Source organism: Glandiceps talaboti, chromosome 4 (genome assembly GCF_964340395.1).
Source record: "Glandiceps talaboti chromosome 4, keGlaTala1.1, whole genome shotgun sequence".
NCBI classification, from domain to species: domain Eukaryota; kingdom Metazoa; phylum Hemichordata; class Enteropneusta; family Spengelidae; genus Glandiceps; species Glandiceps talaboti.
The window spans coordinates 25514548-25537201 of record NC_135552.1 but is presented as its reverse complement, the minus strand read 5'-3'; the positions used below and the strand labels follow the sequence as shown (position 1 = coordinate 25537201).

The 22654-nt window shown below is 35.5% G+C and overlaps 1 protein-coding gene across 4 annotated transcripts in view; it reads right to left on the bottom strand.

The window, feature by feature from the left end:
• Positions 1–471: 471 nt before the first annotated feature.
• Positions 472–22654, bottom strand: part of LOC144433543 (uncharacterized) — a 105800-nt gene continuing 83617 nt past the window's right edge. For 3 of the 4 annotated variants that reach the window (XM_078121854.1, XM_078121855.1, XM_078121856.1), the window contains 25 exons: positions 22336–22509; positions 18908–19315; positions 18453–18614; positions 17968–18138; positions 17385–17666; positions 16447–16738; positions 15635–15813; positions 15112–15327; positions 14599–14769; positions 13858–14053; positions 10959–11181; positions 9682–9702; positions 8521–8671; positions 7755–7976; positions 6965–7249; positions 6427–6636; positions 5899–6102; positions 5484–5644; positions 4659–4776; positions 4107–4289; positions 3143–3355; positions 2656–2894; positions 2083–2343; positions 1599–1753; positions 472–544 (listed from right to left, as the gene is read on the bottom strand). In XM_078121854.1, coding sequence (XP_077977980.1) covers positions 498–544; positions 1599–1753; positions 2083–2343; positions 2656–2894; positions 3143–3355; positions 4107–4289; positions 4659–4776; positions 5484–5644; positions 5899–6102; positions 6427–6636; positions 6965–7249; positions 7755–7976; positions 8521–8671; positions 9682–9702; positions 10959–11181; positions 13858–14053; positions 14599–14769; positions 15112–15327; positions 15635–15813; positions 16447–16738; positions 17385–17666; positions 17968–18138; positions 18453–18614; positions 18908–19315; positions 22336–22509 — 4944 coding nt within the window. In that variant the 3' untranslated portion in view covers positions 472–497. The remainder of the gene's footprint in view (positions 545–1598; positions 1754–2082; positions 2344–2655; positions 2895–3142; positions 3356–4106; positions 4290–4658; positions 4777–5483; positions 5645–5898; positions 6103–6426; positions 6637–6964; positions 7250–7754; positions 7977–8520; positions 8672–9681; positions 9703–10958; positions 11182–13857; positions 14054–14598; positions 14770–15111; positions 15328–15634; positions 15814–16446; positions 16739–17384; positions 17667–17967; positions 18139–18452; positions 18615–18907; positions 19316–22335; positions 22510–22654) is intronic. The other variant, XM_078121853.1, reaches the window with a different exon arrangement.

Sequence of the window (22654 nt, the reverse complement as noted above, 5' to 3'; positions counted from 1 at the left end):
GTGATATGTAATTGTACAAAAAAACACGTCATAGTGCAATTTCTTTCCAATTTTTTGATTTGATCACAATGCATCTTTCTAAACCAGAATTACAGTGAAAGACTTGTTTTAGACAAATAAGCACTAATTTCCACAACAAAAAAAGGCACTTGCATTATATTTAACTAAATTCTATAAATAAATCAGAAATTTATGATATATAAAGAGCAGAATTTGATTTGTCTTTTATCAGTGAATTATTTTAGCACCAATCAAACTATAGTCATATAGAAAAGTGACTTTAAAAAAATTCATCTATTGCAGCAGATTCTATTAAAATTTCAAAAAAATTTCAGAGTACTTTTATTTACAGTGCTTTGCAGTCAGATTTCAGATATTACAACAACAACAAAAATAGAAATATAAAGAGGGACATATTTGGGAATAAATTACTGTACATAGTCTGGTCAAAGTGTTGCTGGGGGAGGGGGGGGGTGGTCTTTGGAAGAGCTGACATGCTATCTTTTGGAGTACAGAGTGTATGTACCACTGCTTAGAGTACTACCTGCAATGTAGAAAAAGAAAATTTATGTAAGTTTATGGTTTTGACAAACTTTTATATAAACAGATACATAATAGCAGTTGGTAAAATACTGCAAAGTCAACAGTTTGCAAATAGAGAGAGCAGAGGGTCCAGTAATTAGTAAATAAGAAAACATTTGATAGCCTATGCAAAATCTTCATACATCTAATTAGTTGTTCTGAATAGAAACCCTGCATTGTACGGCCTCTCTGAATAGAAACCCTGCATTGTACGGCCTCTCTGAATAGAAACCCTGTATTGCACAGCCTCTCTGAATAGAAACCCTGCATTGCATGGCCTCTCTGAATAGAAACCCTGCATTGTATGGCCTCTCTGAATAGAAACCCTAGGGGCATTCCATGGCCTCTCTGAATAGAAACCCTGCATTGCACGGCGCGCAGCCTCTCTGAATAGAAACCCTGCATTGTACGGCCTCTCTGAATAGAAACCCTGCATTGTATGGCCTCTCTGAATAGAAACCCTAGGGGCATTCCATGGCCTCTCTGAATAGAAACCCTAGGGGCATTCCATGGCCTCTCTGAATAGAAACCCTAGGGGCATTCCATGGCCTCTCTGAATAGAAACCCTAGGGGCATTGCATGGCCTCTCTGAATAGAAACCCTGCATTGTACGGCCTCTCTGAATAGAAACCCTGCATTGCATGGCCTCTCTGAATAGAAGCCCTGCATTGCATGGCCTCTCTGAATAGAACTGTGAAATGAACACATTTGTTTCAGAAGAGTTTTAATGTACACTGGGTTGAGGCATCATGGGAAGTAATCAGAGTTAGAAACTTCATACCTTTCATACCCTAGCCAAAACAATGCCAGGCCATTACTTTGAAAAGTGTAATGCTTCTAAATTTGTTCATTTCCTGATCCATATTTGCCAATATTCATAGCTCTATTTTAAACAGCTTTTGTAATGCAGGATTGGTGAAAATGATTTTCCTGGATCCCTCACCATACGAAATGTAGCTACAATATACTCAACATCCACTTCATTCCTCTTTAGGAACTATGAAATGTAATCTCACCTCTCTGTACCCGTTCTAGTCTTTCCTGTAAGTTTTCTAGTCTTTGAATATAATTATTCATTGAGTATTCATCGCCATCGACGACATCATCTAGTGGTAGTGATGACGATAATGATACTGATCCTACAGGGCTTCGACTTCTCTCAGGGTATGGTCTGGTAATGGAGAACGCATTAATGAGACAATGTTATTGTGAAGGGTCAATTCTCACAAATTTGCTGTTCATCAACACTATGGAATAGTGTATAGAACTCGAGTTTAACCAGTCCCCCCCCCCCCCCTCCTCCCTGTTTTCCCTCTGAGTTTTCAAACTGATGTGAAAATAGATCACTGATACAAATATACTTATGACAAAGTTTACCCTATGTGTACTTTCAAATGGTGTTACAGATTACCTAATTCCTATAATTTATTTATCATTCAATCATACTGGATTTTACTCATATATCATAATCAACTAGATTTATGCATGTTGAAAACTCACCTTTGCGATGCATATGGACTGGCAGACCTTGTTCTAGTAGAGAATGACACCTGCCCTCTATCCTCAAGTGAGAGTCTATCTCTAACTGGTGGGGTTCTGCCTGTATAGCTTGGCATATGGACATCCCTACTTCTATAAGGACTACCTAGAGAAGGACTAACTAGCGGAGTTGGTCCTTGGACGGTGGCTGTTTGCGTGCCTCCTACTGCTGAAGAACCAATTCGGGTGGCTCGTTTCCATTTCTTTACAAGGAACTTCAACCTGTACAGAAAAATTAAATTTTCTTGATCATAAACTAATAACTCACAAAATTAATTTAATAACATATTACCAAGAAGTTGGTTTATATCTTTGAACTTCTTTTTATGCTAAACATTCATATGCATAGATATGAAGTGGAAAATAACAAGATATACACAGCGTCCCCAACCATTGACCAGTTGTTCTTTTGTTTTTATGATAATGTTTCCATATATCATTATAGCTGTGGATGGCATCTAATGAAAGGAACCTAAATAGCGCCCTCAACTAATTGTATGATTTTCTTTTGTTTTTATGATTTTGTCTCTTTACCTTTGGATGGCGATAACAACTCTGGCTGCACTACGGAACCTAGTGAAAGGTCTAGAATGTCTGGATCTCCTTTCTATATCTTCCGGTGAAGGGAAGACACCCATTCTAGCTATCAGTGATAGTGTAGCTTCTTCACAGTCATGGAAACCACCTAGTAATAGTAACAGATATTTCTTCTGGTACACTAAAGCCTTACGGAAACTTTCAGCTCTGAGGTACTTGCCATACAGTTTCTGCATCTGAAAACAAGAAATGTGTTGAGTTTTAACCTTGAAATTGGTACAAAAACAACTTACTCCCATAGTTTCAGAAATATCAGATCTCAGTGATATAACTCTTCTATATGTCGTTCCATGATGAAATGGGGGTCAATATTTCTCTATATCCCCACCCTATTGGCACACTCTATTGGTACAATCTGATCTTTTTAGATTAAGAGACTTGTTCACGACAACTATAAAAATATCACAAAACTACAAGTTCTTACTTTAGCTTGTAGAGATTCTGACGGCATTGCAGCTGTGATTTGTTGTTCTAGGTTATCACGTTTCACAGCGTCATGTCTCATTTCAGATTTCAGTCTGACAATCTCAGACTCAGCTTCCTGTAATGCTCTCTGGTTAGCTAGTCTCTCCCTAGCCCAGGCAGCCCTCTCTGTTGCTAAGATACTCTCAGCACTATCTAGAGATCTTCTTGTGGTCTGTGGTGGAAATAAATTAAATGGATTTAGATTCATCTCTTTCATGTACCTTGCAGTGAAATGTACATTTCTGTTTATTAAACAGACAAGAAATGAAATCAGACAGTAGCGCTAACGTCTTGTCACACAACATTGTTTTGGTCATATTATGTAACAAAATAACTACAATTAGTTGCAAACTGTGTGAAAAGAGGGTCACTTGTGCCAAAATGGTTGTAACTTCAAACACTCCTTATCATGAAACTCTCTTGTCATATCATTTTTAACCAGTACCTGTATCCATTGTCTATTGTTTCTACATAATGGGTCACACAGCATCTGATGATAATCCTTATTTCATTGATGTCAGAAGAATAATGAGGCACCTCCACTGTTTGCTTACCCTGAATTCCCAACCCAAGTATACAATACGTCTATCCATGACTGATTTGAATCATTTTTTTCCCAATTTTTTATATACATTTTTTAAAGAAAAGTTGCAAGATGCAGATGTAGTGAAAGTGACTTTTTTTGACTTACTGGACTTACTAAAGCAGCTAGAACAAAATTAGCCTTGCCTTTCTTCCTCCAAGGGTCTGTAGGTAAACTCTACCAAAGCACACAGCAACCCTTGCAGACCTACCAAAGTACAGAGCACCCCTTGCAGAGCTACCAAAGTACAGAGCAACCCTTGCAGAGCTACCAAAGTACAGAGCAACCCTTGCAGAGCTACCAAAGTACAGAGCAACCCTTGCAGAGCTACAAGTCTTACCTGGTCTATCTCTGATTCTTTCTGTCTATATTTCCACACTTCTTCTTCTAGTTTGGCCAATGCTGTCCTGAGTTCAGTTTTCTCTTCACTAAGTCTTGATACAAAGCCAGTCAAGTCAGCATTCTGTTTTAGTATTCTCTCATTCAGGGCTGACATTGGAGGTGAACCCATACTGTGCTCTTCCTGCATAGCAAACATTAAATACAGACATGATTAACTATGATTACGCACTTTTAAAGTCTTATAGAAAAAAAAGAACAAAGAAAGAGTAATGGAAATGAAATAACCATGTGTCAAATTTCATGTTTGTTTGTTTGTTTGTTGTAGTTAGAACAGAACAGAACAGAACAGAACAGAACAGAACAGAACAGAACAGAACAGTATTAAACACATTAAAACTTTTGGATGTTGGAATTTTTAAAATAGAAATCACCAGCACAGGTCCATTTCACATCAAAGCTGACATTCTGAATTATGTTCTACAAATTTTGAACTCACCTCAGTCATCAAAACTGGCTGTTCTGAATTATGTTCTACAAATTACGAACTCACCTCAGCTATCAAAGTTGACTGTACTTGTATTAATTCCTTCGTGATATCACTAAGTGCCTTCTCTAGTAGATCTAGTTCTGCATCTGAGTAGCGTTGTTGAGAATCACCATTACCAGATCTACAGAATATAAACAACAACATGACTGACAAGACAGTGATCCAAAATTCACTATCAAGATACAACAACAAATGAAGCTAATATTGAGACTTCCCCAAGTCCTACCTTTCACATATCACTACATACCACAACCACCACTAGAGGGCATACTTCAAAGCAACAATCTACCCTCACAAACTTTAGAGCAACTATTGCATAGTTTTGTGAAGTCTAGTCTTGAGAACAAAACTTAATTCCATCAATCAACAGTGCAATAAAATAAAGAGTCTGCCAATATTCCAACGACAACAGCTATGTTCATCTGGCTCTTAGTCATCAAAATGTTGGAAGACTCTGATATTTCATTGCACTGTTTGATTGCTGAAATTAAGTTTTGTAGAGAATTCTACACAGTGAATGAAAGTATTTGAATATAGTCTTCAGAAGTACATTCCAATTTCAAAATGTCTGTGCAATCTAATTTGTCATACAGCAAGCTTCATGTACCAACAAATGATGGAAAGAAACCAAAATATTTAACCTAACTTAATGTCCTTACAGAAGACCAATAAATTCTAGAATGTACAAAAAATTTGGAGACTTTCATCAGGGCATCATTAAAAAAAATGACAAGATGCTATTCCTTTACTGATACAGAACTGTACAGTGCAATCTCTGTCAAATTGAGTAACATAGACCAGTCCACTAGTACTGTAATCAAAACATACCTGGCAGGTCTCTTGCTTAGTTCTTCCTGGTGTCTGATAACTAACAGCTGTAATCTCTGTCTGACATTCTCTAGTTGATGTCTACAGGATGCTAAGTTACGTGGACTAACTCTAGGTGACAGACTTTCAAAACCAACTCTCTGTGCTCCCTTTGATATCTCCTGCAAAACAACATTTCAAACATAAGTAAAATATGTCATAAGTATATAAATGAGAACCATCAGGAGGGTAGATTTGCCTTAGACATGGAGAATCTCACATTGTGACTCGTTGGTATACACCAGATTTTTGCTAAAATAGTGCCCTCTAGTGGCAAAGTTGCTGTAATTCATATGAAGGAAAAAAGTCTAAGGGTGGATGGAACAATCAGTAGATTTGAGAACAGTAATATATTGCAATTATTATGATGACTTACTGTTTCAAAAGCCTGTTGAATTTCCTCTGCATCTGTTTCCGTGGTGACACTGTTTGTACCGAGGGAACGTCGATGAATTTCTCTAACTTTTTCAAGTTCTCTCTGTTGTTCAGCTAGTGACTGTTTTTGTCTCAGTTCTTTGATTTCCATTTGTAGAGTTTCAGTTTTTTGTCTGTCAAGTTGTTTCTCTAGTTCTCGGTCCCTCTGTAGTATAAATAAGAAATATGATATAATTACATGTATGTTGTATTTGCAGTGATTTAGCTAGCGAGTGTGAACTAAAATTTCAAGGATAAAATACACACCCAGTTTACATACCCCATCCTAGGGCACATTAATGCACTGAAGCTACACAACAATGTATCCCCCAATATTATTTGATGGTAAAGTGATGTCTAGTCTTTTCAAAATGTATTCAATCAATATGTGACATACACTAGAAAACCCAAATTGAACTCATCTATCACAAATGAATATCACCGTAGTCACAGGCCTGACCAATCCATACAATACTATTGTATTTCATACCTGTTTTTGTTTCTCCAGTTCTCGCTCTCTTTCTCTCTCCCTTTGTTTCTGTCTTTCCAGTTGTCTCTCCCTCTCTCTGTGAGCCTCATGCTCCCGTTCTCTATCTTTCTGTGCCATCAACTGTGCCTGGATTCTATCTCTCTCAATATGAAGTCTGTTACTTCTCTCCCTCTCCATGTCTAACTGTCTGAGAGTGTCTTGTCTCTGAGTCTGCCAAATCATTCAAATATTAAGAAGATTTAGGAAATTGTGCACTGCAGATTTTTGTTTTAAGTTCAACAAAAATCCTAGCAATAGTTTAAATTCAGAAAAAAAACTATATTTGGTGTTGGAAACTAAGGAATATGCTATAGGAACAGACTATTGAAAGAGTATGGAACCCATACTGTTAATTTTACCAGAGTTCTGTCCCAGTGTGTAATACTAGTGTTTTTGTTAAGCATCTTATATCTCAATCAGTTTGCAAGGTATTGCCAGGTATTGCTACTAAATTTTTGGTACAAGGTGTAGTTATTTAGGAAAGTTTTACCAGACTTACCTGTAGTGTATCAATAGTAGATTTCAATTGCTGTGCCACTGATCTTTCCCGTTCCAGAGTTTCCTTATGTTTAGCTCTCTCCGATTCCAGCATGGAATTTAGTGTGCTGATAGAATGTTTAGCCTTCTCAATGCCAGTGTGAAGATCAAGATTACGTTTTCTTTCTGTGTCTAGTTGTGATTTCAACTCTGTCATAGTGGAATGATCACGCTGCGAGTTCTCTGCCAACGAGTTCCTTTCTCTTTCCAAAGACTCTCGTAACGTGGTATTCAGATTACGTTCACGCTGTTCAACAAATTGAGAGAACAAAGAGTTACTTCAGTAAGTGACAAAAACTTGACATTTGACATTTCTGGTAGTATTAATCTTTGAATTTCTTCTATTTATCCCTTTCTCCCTATCCTTTATCCTCAACTTTTCCCATCTTTTCCCTATGGCTGTCAATATGTTTGTGTGTGTATTTCTTAGGGTACATATATGTATTGGTATGTTTATTTCTGTGTGTGTGTGTGTGTGTGTGTGTGTGTGTGTGTGTGTGTGTGTGTGTGTGTGTGTGTGTATGCATGTGTGTGCGTGTGTGTGCGTGCATGTGTGTGTTTGCGTGTGTATGTGTGTGTTTGTGTGTGTGTGTGTGTGTGTGTGTGTGTGTGTGTGTGTGTGTGTGTGTGTGTGTGTGTGTTTGTTTTACATAAAGCGTACCTCTCATAAACTGAATAAACAACCAACATTTCATATGAGGTCGTTAGTTCTAATCACATCAACCTGTACACTAAACTCTATAGTCAAATACCTGCAATGCTGATGATAATTCCTCAGATCTTGTTTTCTCCACTTCCAGCGATGCCTTCATCTCTGCAGCCTTAGTTCTTTCAGCTGTTACTATTGTCTTACTTTGACTCCTTTCAGACTTCAACTCTCTCTCTAATGCTTCACAACTCAGTTTCTCTCTTTCATACAAGTTAGTCATCTCAGTTCTCTTACTCTTCTGTTTCTCAAGACTCTCTCTTAGATCCTACAAAGACAAATACCAACAATTAATATCATACTCAGGTAATCAACATATATTTGTTAAAAGTCATTTTCATTAGGTAATACAGTCCCTGGATGGAGTTGTAACATTATCTTTGTTAGTCAGTGAATGGTACATGTAAACATGTAAACTGAAAACAGTCAAATTTCTTCTAAATCATATTTTTCTACTCACTAAATTAGAATGTTACCAAAAAGTAACTCATTGTAACACTGTTAATATGCAAAATCTCATACTATAACTTATATATCTGTTCATTACTTTAAACTTCATGAAAACAACTACAATTTGTTTTCTTTCAAGAAACAATGCCTGTTTATATACACATGCAAAGGAAGAAAGCCTGACGTCCAGCAGCTAGACTAAGGTACTCTTAGGCTACATGGACCTAGCTTGTACCTTAGTGACATCCACCAAAATCTGGCATGAAGGTCTGCTGCCACTACTGTCATGATATGTACATCATTAGTGAGTGCATTACAACACCTACTGCTACATGTACTATTTCAATGACATCTCTACACACCTTAATCATATCCTGGTCTCGTTGTGAAGCCTGCATACTACGTTCACTTTCATTTTCAAATGTTGATTTCAAATGTTCCGAAGTATGTTTCTCTGTTTCCAGTTCTTCCTTCAGTTTGAGGTTCATTAGTTTCTCCACCTCCAGTGCAGACCTACAGGGTAATAACACATAGTTAATGACCTACATGGTAATAACACATGGTTAATGACCTATAGGGTAATAATATACTGTTAATGACCTACAGGGTAATAACACATAGTTAATGACCTACAGGGTAATAACACATAGATAATGACCTACAGGGTAATAACACATAGATAATGACCTACAGGGTAATAACACATAGGTAATGACCTATAGGGTAATAACATGTTGTTAATGACCTACAGGAAAATAAAACATTTAATGACCTACAGGGTAAGAACCTACATAAATAGTTACCATCATGTTTTAAAGGTAGAGACAGACTGACTTACATGTTACAAGACCTTTGATAGGGAGGACATCCTGGAAACTAACATTTCAACTCAAGTTCTAGTTTGCATGTCAATGTGAAACTTTCAACGTCCTATGGTACATTGCACATTTAATTTTCCATGACTTTCCAGCAATAAATTTAATTTCTCCAATCCTTTCCAGAATTGTATGAATCCTGTGTGAACTACATCTCATATGAATTCACTATTTCCCAATAAATTATCCACATACATTTTATATCTAGTGGCCATCTACTACTTGTGGTAATATTTCAATATTATCTAAATAAACAAGTTAACATTTGATATAAATTTAATAAGTTATAGTATAATTCTACATTATACTCTATCCATTCACTAGATTGTTATAGAAATCTAACAAAACATACAATTTAATTAAATTACATGTAATAGTTGCTACACCTACATTATTTTATTTTTATTTTTAAAATTGTAAACAGTTATTTTTTACAGGCCTACACATCACACCAACAAGTTGACATTACATGTAGATATATGGGGAAAATACAACATAGGGGAAAGGGTGGTGGTACAGGCATTAACCAGCACTGTCAATACAGGACTATATAACATGCATACCATGCTACAAGAAGTTTGACATACATGCAGCACATGCCTGACATTCACTACAACATACAGATAGGATTGTCCCACATAAACTTACAGGAAACTTTCTGCTACTCTCCTGTTTGAGGGAAAGGGTGAAAAGAACAAAATGAAAATGTCTAAGAAAAGCATGTATATGTAGAGATACCCATCACCAACTTGAAGATAATGGTATTTTGTGTAAGCATGGAATTTCAGGTGATATCTACATGTTGATTGTACGTTCTGGTCTATATGAATTGTGACTCAGTTTATGAGTTTTTTCTTGTTTTCATCTCAGCTATCTTTCACACAATATACACTGTATCTTTACCACTTGTTCATATTAAGTAATCTGGTTAGACTGAGTCATCATTATTTGCACTTCACAATGCTGTCAATAACAGCAATATCGAACACAATCAATGTTAAATCTATCATTTGATCTCCTGTTACTCTTTAACAACTTGTAAATACCAAATATCCATGCTTACAACAAAATACCAGTGATATATACATATATGGAGGGATAGAGTGACACCATGTTGCCTTACTACCAACTGGACCAGGTAAAATCATAATGTATAACAAAGTAAAAAGAGGACATGATGCATTTATACTGTTTGGAGGAAGGACTGGAAAATGACACTAAATACTGTATCAACATAACTAACACATCTCAACTCAGTGTTTACACCCCCCCCCCCCCCAAACACACACAAACACACACAACATTCATCAAAACTAAAAATCCAATACTTCAGTAAGCAAAGCCTGAATTCTGAACCAAACAGTCAAAAATATGAAGTGTACAGGGTTGACTCAAGTTTGGTAACAAATCTACCATGATACATGTCTTCATTATCATCTATATCATTCATTGAATGATCAACTGCATTCATATATTAAATCACTCAATAAAACAACAGCACTGTAATGCATACATGTACATCTATGGGTAAATGATGCTGTTGGAGTCAGAAGTGGTCACATTTTCCTACTGCATTGCGATGCCATCAATCATGCCTGGTGGGTGAAAATTTCATTCCAGCTAATGTAAAACAATGTATTATCTATTGTCAAAGATCTGATGCTGATCCGGATATGTGCAAAATGCAGCACTTACAGGACAACACTGAAAACAAAGTCACTAACAACAACAACAACAACAACAACAACAACAACAACAACAACAACAACAAAGTTTTTGGTACATATTCAAATGAAAGGATAAGACAATAAAGCATGAGAAAATTTGACAAAAATTATGACGAAAACCCAACAAATAAAACAAAATAACAAATAAATGACACTTAAAACTGGCAAAAGCAAACAAATAAAACACACAAGACTTACGAGACTGCCTCTAATCTAGCTTGTTCTCTGTCCAAAGCATTTGTCACTTTCTCCAACTTAGTCTGAAGATCAGAAATCTCATTTTTCAGTTCAACCACCAAAGCTTTGTCTCTCATCAAGGCATCAGATAACTCTGTACTCTTCTCCTTCTCTAGATCAAGGGATCCTTTGATATCTTCAGCTAGTGTTTTCTCTTGTTGATATTTGTATTCAAGCATTTCCACTGAAAAGTGACATTTAGAAAGCGTTAGACAATGACGCATAAAATGTCTTCTATTTAATGAAAAAAAAGGAAAATAAACTGCAAAGGAAGATCAACATTCACTTTTTCTGTTCATAAGTCTGACATTGGATAATAGTAACTGTTGTGAAGCCGCTGTTTACACCAGACTGTAAGACATGTTCCATCATACTGCCCTCAACAGTCTGTTCTTTCAGACTATGAAAAAGGGTTGGTTGATGTGTGCAAGCATCCCAATACAGCAAATCTTACAAACTATATTTTAACAGGTATTGTTTACAGTAAACAAAATTCTCTTATTTCATTTACAATAATTTTCAAGTCTTACATGTACATTCTATAATTTCCGGTACATATTTTTGATTTTCATATCATTTTCAAAAGACGAGTACTAATCATACAATACATACATCATAACATTATCAATAGTTTGTGTCAATCTTTTGATCATTTCTTTTCTTCAAAATTTGAGTGAATGTTCAAAAATTTATTGATGCCATCTTTTGCAAGACACACACACACAAGTCATTATTTAAAGACACATGAAAGGAAAGTTAACTCAAATTCAAGTGTTTCATAATTGTATACAAAGTTATACTTTACAACAGTATCATACAAAACTATCACACCAGTAACAAGGTATTTACAAACAATACATGTATTATAACTAGACATGAAAAATAGCTTACGTTTATTTCCAAGTTACATGTTATTATTTTTTATGTTATTATTTTTTATATTTAAAATCTTGGAAATTTGTTATTTTTTTCTCTCGACCAGATATTGTTATTTTAATGGTGTATTCATTCCCTTATTTATGAAATGATGCATGGAAACACCCAGTTCAGACCAGTCTATGAATGAGTTACCATTCTACATGCAATGAAGATTTCTTTTCACCAAAACTTTACTTGACATGATAAGTTGATATTCAAGATTATTTACAAACACAATTTATTAGCACAACCTTTAATTCACCATCAGTATTCTCTATACATCATGTCAAAACAAACCAAACACCAGAGCACACACCCCTATAACAATGAATGATACAGCCAATGAACTGTTGGATGACAAGGGAAAGTGTGACATTCCATTTCTGAGAGGGGGGTATAAGAAAGGCTAAAGGCCAAGGGAACCTTGAACCTATAGATGTGTATATTTGTGACTGTAGGTATGTGTGGTAAATCATTGCAAATACAGAAACTATTCCTTTTTAAAAGTACATGCAAGCAAATATGTTCATGCATAAATATGACAAAATGTGCACTGAAACAAGCAATGAGATGAAACCATGCAATGTATTAACATAAAGGGAAATGGTTCTCAGTTTATCAACTTCACAATACTCCTTTGTATATAACACAGCTTAAAGTTAATAGGGAGGCCATTTTGAGAAAGCTGTAGCATCAGTACAACTTACATATAGTTTTGGTTAGACTTTGCATTAGGAGAACCAGTCTTTGGACTGAGTCATGTGACCCAGGTCCACGGACTGCCTCAAAATGGACAGCTTGGAAGAAAAAAGTAAAAAAAAAAAATCAACAAAATATCAGAACACAATGAAATATGAAATCAGAATGTATGTATGTATGTATGTATGGACTAAGACAAAAGGCATAGAAATGGATGACAAGTGTAAACGGGTAAAATTTGAAGACATCTTCAGTATTAAAGGTAGAATGATAGACAAGGTAAAAGATTCCGATAATGATATGGGAGTCAAAGTCAAGAATCAGAGCCAGCCATAGATACATGACCTGTTGTGAAGAGATAGAAAGAGTTGGAAGGAGTTTGGGGTTTTTTTTGCAAATGACAAAAAAAAGTAAATTGTAATCAAAATTAGTGTTAATGGTAACAACCATGCATCAGACATACTGTATGAATATTAATGTAATGGCAATGCGATTTGAAAATGAGAAAAAAAAACGTGCAAATATGTGTGGATACAAAAAAAGTGTGTGTGTGTGTGTGTGTGTAAGTATATATCTGTGTGTGACAATATCCATGCCAGGCAGGGTCCTGTGTACATGTAAATGTCTGTTGACAATAAACACTGTCTGCACTTGTGTACATGTCTGACATCTAACGGACTAGTTGTAATACGATTCCAATGCACACACAAACTTGACAGACATCAAACAATTTGAGAAAAAAAAGATAATCAGGACAGACCAATAACACAAGTCAATGACAACAATATACTGAGCTTGGAGCTGATATAGATGACTTGATTGTTGGCTTGCAGTGCCATGCTCTGATTTTGTACTCCATACATGCAATGATTTGAAGTGACATTGTTTACATGGAAGAATGGTGTGTGTAATACATATCACTGACAAAACTGGGATTGCAGGTACAGCCTGTTGTATGTAGTATTTCACTGTAATGCTATGATCATACTCCAATACCTCTCCTGCTGTCAATACCTACACATATCATTACTTGGTATAACTTAGGATTACAAATAATACAAACTTACATCGTTCGACGGTATTTATAATTTTTTTCAGCTTCAATCTTTTCAATTTCCTTATTTAAAACATCAAACAAATAAGGCCAAACATTTCTACTGACTTTTAGAAAACTGAAACATTTCCACTCATTGGATCAAAACACCATGTCTTTATTTTACAGACACAGATTTATAATTCTTACCTTGTCTGTTCATCTGTCGTTGTCTCTGACTTCCCTGATCTTCTAAACTACTGAGTTGATGACTGAGTTGTTCAGTCTGTTCTAGTTTCTCTGTGTGTGCTACATTGAGATGAGCTCTAAGATCTCTGACTTCTGCTAATAAAGATGACCTGTCAGCTGATAATATCTGTTCCATTGCAGACCTCTGGTGTGCCTCCTGTGGTAAAATCATGTCTTGAGTTAGTCAGAAATTAAAAAAATCACTATTTTCTATCTTTTTCTATATTTCATACAATCAGATCACAGTGAATGGAATGGAATGGTAAGTTCCATCAGTGCTTTTAGTGTCTGTATAGAATTCTGTGCAAGTTCTGTGGTTCAATCATATTTACTATACTAAATAAAACACTTACTCTTGTTAAAATAAGATCTGATTTACTGCAGAAATTGAGTTTTAAAATTGATATCGGTATGTCAATTATATTGAATGAATGAATGTGTGTGTGTGTGTGTGTGTGTACATGTGTGTGTGTGTGTGTGTGTGTGTGTGTGTGTGTGTGTACATGTGTGTGTGTGTGTGCGGGTGTGTACATGTGTATTTACTAGTATGTGTTATGTGCATGTGTGTATAACTGTATGCATGTGTGCAATATGTTTGTGCAAGTGTGTACATCAAGTGCACACTTGTCTGATACCCTCTTCCTAACTGAAATAGCAACTCTAACTTTGCAACATCGTGATTTCTAAAACTTGATAACTTGCCTGTTCTTTTATTCTTCTCTCCAACTGCTGTAATTCAGACAGATTTTCCTCGCCATGTGCGACAACATGTGTGCGAAGCTCTGCCAGTAAAGTCTCTCTCTCTCTATCAAACACATATTTGATGGCTTTCAACAGTTCTCCTCTCCAGTCATTGTCCCTACCTTCAGCAACCTATAAATAACAATATATAACACAGGTTATGCCTACCATACAACTAACAGAACACAAGTACACAGTAGATCTTTCATAACACCCGGTCTTACATACTGAACTGATTTAGCGCCCTCACTCAAGTAAACACCCAGTACTTTGTTTTAGTACGCTTGTCCAGCGCCCTCATTCAAGCAAGGGCCCAGTGCTTTTGTTTTAGCAAGCTTTGTTTTTTGTATAGATTCTAGTACTAGTAGTAGTAGTAGTAGTAGTAGTAGTAGTAGTAATAGTAGTAGTAGTTGTAGTATATAATCAACACTGACAGAAGTACACTGAATCGGAATGTGTAAAATTTCAACTAACCCAAACTCCTGAGGCTGTGGTTTGTGATATGAGATCCTTCAAAGCCTGGATAGCAGCAAGTAATGTGTGTTTTTCACTTTCCCATGCTTGTTGTAGAGTAGCAATATCAGTACCCTCTGGTGTCTTAGGCCTTGGTGAACTATGTCTTCTAAGATATACCAAGTCAGACAGTGATAGTACTTGTAGGCCTTCATTATACACTCTGTTTAACAATGCCTGGTAAAAGTAGAAAATAATAGGGATATAATGTTATCAAGATTCAACACAGTGAAATGTACTTAATATTATTAGAGTTTCCAATATCCTCTCCTTGAAATTAATCAAACTAAGTTTGTGTCATCACCAGTGTTGTTGCTAAGATTAGGAAAGAATGGGAATATGGCAAACCTGACATACTTTGCAACACACTGTACCATAATTTGGGTGGGGGAACCAGTAAAATGACAAGGGAACTTAGGGAGATTTTACTAGCTAACCGCCAAACACTGATGATGGCAACCGATGATAAAATACATACACTGACCTGTACTCTACTGGCAGGATCTTCAGTTTTGTCTGACCCATCTCCTGTATCAGTTGCAGTGGCCGATATTGGAGAACCTTCTTGGCCTACACCATCTTGTCGTGTTCTTAGATGGGTTACCAACTCAGAATCAAGTCTTTCTGTATTCTCTAACTCCATCTGCAGTCTTCTACCAAGTTCTGTTGACAAGTAAAGTAAGTAGATATAATTATGAATTCTGTATATGTTACAGGACTGAAACCTTTAAAGATTTCTGTACAAACTCAATAAAACGATCATTTTTTGTCAAGATTTTTCAAAAAAGTCCTATTTCTCTGACTGGATATGTGTTTACACAGTGATTTCCTTTAAGATTTGAAAACAATTCAAATGGGAATGCCAGTAAAAATCATTAGTCTATTTTATAAAGATGACTACATACTACAACTACAGCTACAGAAGTAAAGCTGGCTGCTGGATATACCAAGATTATACAGTAATGTCAAAATGATGGTTTTACATGCATCCATCCTTTACAAATCTGTTCAAAAAGCATTCAAACAGTCAAGTACTATAAATATCACATGTCAGTAATTCCATCATATCCTCTTAGACTAACTTTATAAGAATAATTATATACTTTATTGTCATGCTAAATTTACATGAAATTCGATATACATTGGCAGGGGGAAAGGGAAGAACACACAGAGACTAATTCAACTTACTTTACCTACATACATATACAAATGTACATAAACACACGTCAGGCTGCTGCTACTGATTCAATAGATGGATTACAAAGAATGATTTTAAGCAAGTGAACCATTTCTTACCCCTAACACTAGGAGTGGGACTACTAGTTGACATAGAGTCCAACTGTCTGTGATGTTCATCTTGTAATCTTTGCATTTCTAGACGATGACTTTGTATCAATTCTCTTCTGGTCTTGGTTATTTCTATTTCTTGTTGTTTTCTGTGTTCATCACGTTGTTCTCTCATCTCCTGTTCATGTTTTATTTTCAGTGATTCGAGTTCAATTTCATAATCTCTCTCAAGTTTGTCAGTCAGTTCCCTGATGTGTTGTTGATGCTGTTCTGTTAACTTAGCTCTTACTTCATACAGAGCCTAAGAATAGGACACAGATAAAATGAAATCTAAAGTTAGGATTTGAAAGTAATCATAGTTGAATAAACAGTATTTACTATGTATTTTGAACATTTGAAGCAATACTACACATTTTCTATACATCTTGAATATGGTCAAACAGACTACACTCTCTCCTAACATATATTTAAAACTGTAAAAACGATAACAAGAAGATTGTGAATGGAGGGAAATCAATTGAGAATGATACATGTTACAAAAAAGTGACAAACATAACACTTAAATATGGTCTATCAAGTGTGTTCTCACTGGAATAGTAAAGGGAAGTGCCAAGTCATTATGTCATTTCTAAGCATGACCTTAAACCCCAATGTTTGAATCCAATGGTCTTGGATTACTATTATCTTCTCAATAGATATGGATTAGATATAGATATCTTCGTGTACTCCTCATCCAACATTAGCCTCTAAACAGTGCACTTCAAATCACTTTAGTTGGTCTCAAAATGATGATACGGCAGCAGAGACAATAACTGTTGTTCCTAAGTATCAAAATTCCCAAATCTGGTGTATTTTCACTAGCTTCAAATCACAGATTATGCTAGTATTTCATATTTAACCCATCTTTTTTAAAATTGCACTGAAAACACTGAACTAAGATCACTCACTTGTTCTAAATCCCTAGATGATGTTGGAGACATTGTTTTAACTGCAGCTAATTTTTCCAAGTACTGGTGTTCAAGACCAACTCTCATTTTTAATATTTCTTCTTCATGTGTCTTTTCTAACACAGCTAGCTCTTCGGCATGGTTCACCTTCAGTGTTTCGATGTTTTCATTGAAGTGAGACGTTGATCTCTGAGCGTTGTTTAGCTCTTGTTGTTTTTTGAACACAGTGTCCTGTAGGTTATCAACTTGTACACGTAGCCTGGCTATCTGCATGTCTTTGTCCTGGGTGAGGAAAAATAAAAATAATTATAAAATTTAGTAAACATGTTATAAAGTGTGCTGTGGTACGGTTTGCCACCTTACACTCATACCTTGGCTACATCCATGCACTGGATGTTTGCAAATGAAAAAACAAGTCAAAACATTGAAATTTGAAAACAAATTTTTTTAAAAATCCACTTAAAACCATTACTATATATTTGTATCTGCTATATCCAGGGCATCACATAAGTTCATACATGTTTTCTATTGCAATAATAATCAAACTAAAACACTACAAATTAAATACATTTTCTTTTCTCACCTGGAGCTCTGCTTCTAATTGGTCAATCTGGATGTTCTGTTCTTCATCACTATCCCCTCTGCTATCATGTCTAGGTCTATGTTCAGTAAGCCGTTCCTCTAATAGAGCTACCTCCTGTTCCCTGTCACTCATAGAGTGTCTGAGTGACTGTAACTGTGACTCAAGATGGTGCTAGTGTATAGAAACACAAACAAATGGCACATTAGAACACTGCTAAAATTGACAATTCCAGGGAGGTAGCTTAAAAATACTACCCACTTTATTTCAAATTCATAAAATTATGTAATTTCATATTCTTGGTAGATTTTACATTTTTTGATTATTTATTCTAATACCATTTAACAGTGAAGTGAAAATATTTTGAATATTTCTCCAATCTTACTTGCCATTGCAGAACAGCAAATATGAAGATCTTGAGAACGAGATAGAATACAGGTTTTAAAAAAAAAAATGAATTGGACAGAAGTAAGAAACTAAGAAATTACCTGAATTTCTTCATTGTGTTTCCTTGTCATATCTAGTGTTTCTTGTACTACTGGGTTAGTTAAGGGGTCTTTATTTTTCTCATTTTCTAGTTGAAGTTTTAAGTTGGATAGCTCTTCTTGTTTGTCTTCTAACATAGCTTCATGTTCATTTTTCAGTTGTTCCTGTAATAAAGATACACAAATGTGATATAGAGTGTACACATGCAAATCAGAGGGCTGCATATTAGTTGAAAAAACTCTATGAACTTATAAACATCTCCAAATCAGGGAATCACCACAAAATCAGGGAATCAGCTCCAAATTCACAAATAACCTCCAAATCAGCAAATCACCTCAAAATCAGCGAATCATCTCATCAAAATCACCAATTCAGTAAATCACCCCTAAATCAGTGAACCACTTTCCAAGAATACTAAGTAATCCACAAAAATCAAAAGATACAAAGTTCTACTCACCAGTTCCTGAGCCAATCCCTGCACCTGAATACTACTTTCAGTGTCTTTAATATCTGTGTCTTGTTGCAGCTGATCAAAGTCTTCTTGTACCTTAGCAAGCTGTGAACTCAACTGAGCAATCTCAATGTCTTTACTCTCCCCTGATGTATCACCATCTCTCCCTTCTAATGCCTGTTGTAGTTGTTTTAATTCAGTCTCAGCTTTATGCAAGTCTTCTTTCAGATGTTCAATTTCAGTTTCTTTGGCATCATGTGACGTGTCTCTCAGTTGTTCAATTTCTTCCTGAGACTTGGCTAGCTGATCATTGAGGTGGTCGATTTCGAAGTTCTTTTCTTCAAGAAGATTTTGAGCAAAGCGTGACAAAGTTTCCTCTTCACTGCCTAAGTCTTTCAGGGCTGACACACGTTCCTGAAATCAACAAAGTAGTTATGTTAACAGTTTGCTCCTACTTCTAGATCTTTGACAGTGGAAGGTGGGGTATTGCTTGGTATCCTAAATACCACATTACACTGATCTAACCTATGGTGACTGTATCAACTGACATATATGTCTCTTTTCATAGTGACCAAAAACTTAACAATGGAATATCAAATAATGTGCAAGTAACTGAAATGTTCTTTACAGGAACTGGAATAGACAAATCTACTTTGAATCTACTCTGATCCTCACTTACAATACCTAATTTCCACACATCACATTGCATTGCATCACATCAATCACACCACGCCATGCTGCACCACACCCACTATGCCACGCCGCGTGAGTCACATCACATCACATCACATCACACCACATCACACCATATCACACAACCAGATATCAGTCACTTTTGTAGCAAAAGTAGAACATTTCCCTAAGAGGACTGCTTTTGGAAACTGTATACTATATTAGTATATACCACATTCACTATTTTTCTACAACATTATCAAACACATCAGGGAAGTATAAAACTGACATTGAAGTAACAAAATATATTATGTATGGCTGGAGGTAACCATGGCAACATGCAAACAACTCCCTAAGAAACCTATTATTAGAGGAATGTGACACCCTAACTGGACTTTATTTAGTAGATCACTTTGAATAGTAAAGAAATAATGCAACTTTATTTTTATGCAAAAATATCATTTGGTTAGACTGACCCCGACTATTTGTTTTTCTGATTAGATTGTCAACTTGTAACTGTAAATTGCACTCCATATTTGGACAACAATAAAACATATGTTCACAGTAAACATAACATGAAGTTGATTATTTTGATCTTTGTAGATTACCAGTAACTCAATGTACCCCATTATGTGTTGTCTTTAATCACTCATCACCATGGTAACATAAAAAACAGCTGGTGAATGGATTGCCATACTTTATAATATAATATGTTATGTTTGCATTTGGAATTAATGAAATAAAAACAGTTTTATACACGATCAGCAATGTTGAAGATGCGAGGTGGTGGGGGGGGTTGGTTATTGTTTGATTTCCACCAAATAAATATAGTGAAGTACCAACTTATCAGGATGTGACATGTATGAAATATGAACATAAAACATAAAGTTCATAAAAACAGCTCTAGAAAAATGAAATTTAAGATAATGATTACATATACCAAATGCTGCCTTGGGTTATTTTTCTATTCAGTGATATGAAACACAGTGAACCGATTATATTCTCCTGTGTTTTGCTAGTAATTCTGCTCAGCTTGAGACAGTGAAATGACCAATTTATACAAATTAGTCTGGAATGAATGCTATTCTATGAAATACCCTGTAGTAGATATATATATATGGATTCCTAGCTATTAATACATAGTAATGCCAATGGTAAGATTACACAATCTTTACTATAGTTAGTATAGTGATGTATAAATCCAGACTAACATGTTAGTAGAGATTCCATGCTGTAACTTGATCAATATTTGTGGTATGTACGTGTGAAGGATGGTATTAAATTTAACAGTTGGTAAAATACATCAAAGTTCCATGACATGGCTGATATTTGACATTTTCATGAAAAAAATATTTTTTAATATTAAAATTGCTTGGAACACTACGATTTCCTACATTTTTGTAAACTTATACTCACTGTCAGGAAAACTTGCAAACACTCTAGATATCACTGTCATGTGGTATATAGTCCTGACAAAGCCCATGTCTGAATTGGTGAAACTAATACGTTCCAGATGTTTGAACTCAACAGACATACAGTCTGATCTGCCCTGACATTAATTCAACTTTCACTTCCATATTACATATATAAATGTCAGTCATCACAATTTTGAAATCGATAATTCTATCATCTTTCTAATTTCAAACATTAATTTTTCACTGAAGGTTACAACGTTTCATTTTTTTTAAAGCAATCATCAAATTTCAGTTAAATTTCCAGTCAACTTGAAATAATGAATTTACTAAGAATATATTTGTCTATTGAATATGAATATCCTGTTGTATACAGTTAATATGTCATACAAAAATACCACACTGAAAATTTTACAATAAATGTCTCAAGTATTGAACATTTATGCCTACTAAATGTATTTGGCATGATTTAGATAAAACACCTACCTTGTCCAACGATAAAGTATTTCATACTAAGTCCATGTCTATTTCAAGTCATTCCCTGTTAATCTATTTCATTGAAATATTTGTGTAGCTATTTCTGTACTTGTTAAGGTCAGGATCTACCTTCATTTGCATATCAATAACTAACTTAGTAACAGTATGGGGAGAATGATGATGGATGGGATGCCAACACAGCTTGGGGCAAAGGTTATAATTAAATACCACTATGCTAGGGACACCTCCATCCTGTCTAACATGATATAAATTATTAACATGGTTCCCTATCTACTTTGGCCTGTTTTTCAAAAATTGATTTACAAAACTGAAGAAGTTGAAATACTGTTTCCTCATATACATCACATAAAACTATGAAACAAGTTGCTGAATTTATGATTGCATGAATTAAAGTACTGATCTGACAGTGAACCTGAAATGTACACAATTTTAGAAATGTGTGGTTCAAGATAGTTTAGAAGGGAATCCAAGGAACAAGTCAGTTGAAACTACTGACACAATAGTTTTCAATTCTCACTGACCATTGTAAAGAACACTAACATTATTTACAACAGCTATAAGAACTCTGGGAACCACAGCAAGGGGAAAAGGTCAAAAGGGCGTCCTGATACAACCTTTGTTGACTCTTTGGAACAAGACTCTGGTATAAATCGATACAACCTACCAGCAATCATGCAACATAAAGATCATGGGGGGTTGGGGGGTGTCAAAAGTGGCCAACTTAGCTCGACCTGATGATGGTGATGATGATCAGAAGAATGTTAGCTAAAATAACTACCCACTGTACACTAACTACAAGTAGAATAGCTGAGAACTCACACACCTGTCAACATAACATAATGGTATACATACCTTTAGTCTTTGGTTCTCTAACACAGTATCCTGCATATCTCTCTCTAACTCTTCTCTCAATGCATCCTTTTCTTTGTTGTCTACTTCTAACTGCATATTGAGGTTCTGTATCTCTTCCTCTTTATCCATCACCTCCTCACGGAATTGTTCAAGCTGTTCAACCAGGTTTTCAATCTGTCAGAACAATATGAACAAAAACTCAGACACTGCACAGACATGCTTTCATCATTTCCAATATTAGATAGATGTAATTGCACACCACATAATACAACCAAAGTCACTTGACTATTAAAAGCCTGAAATAAAACTTGGTTTACAT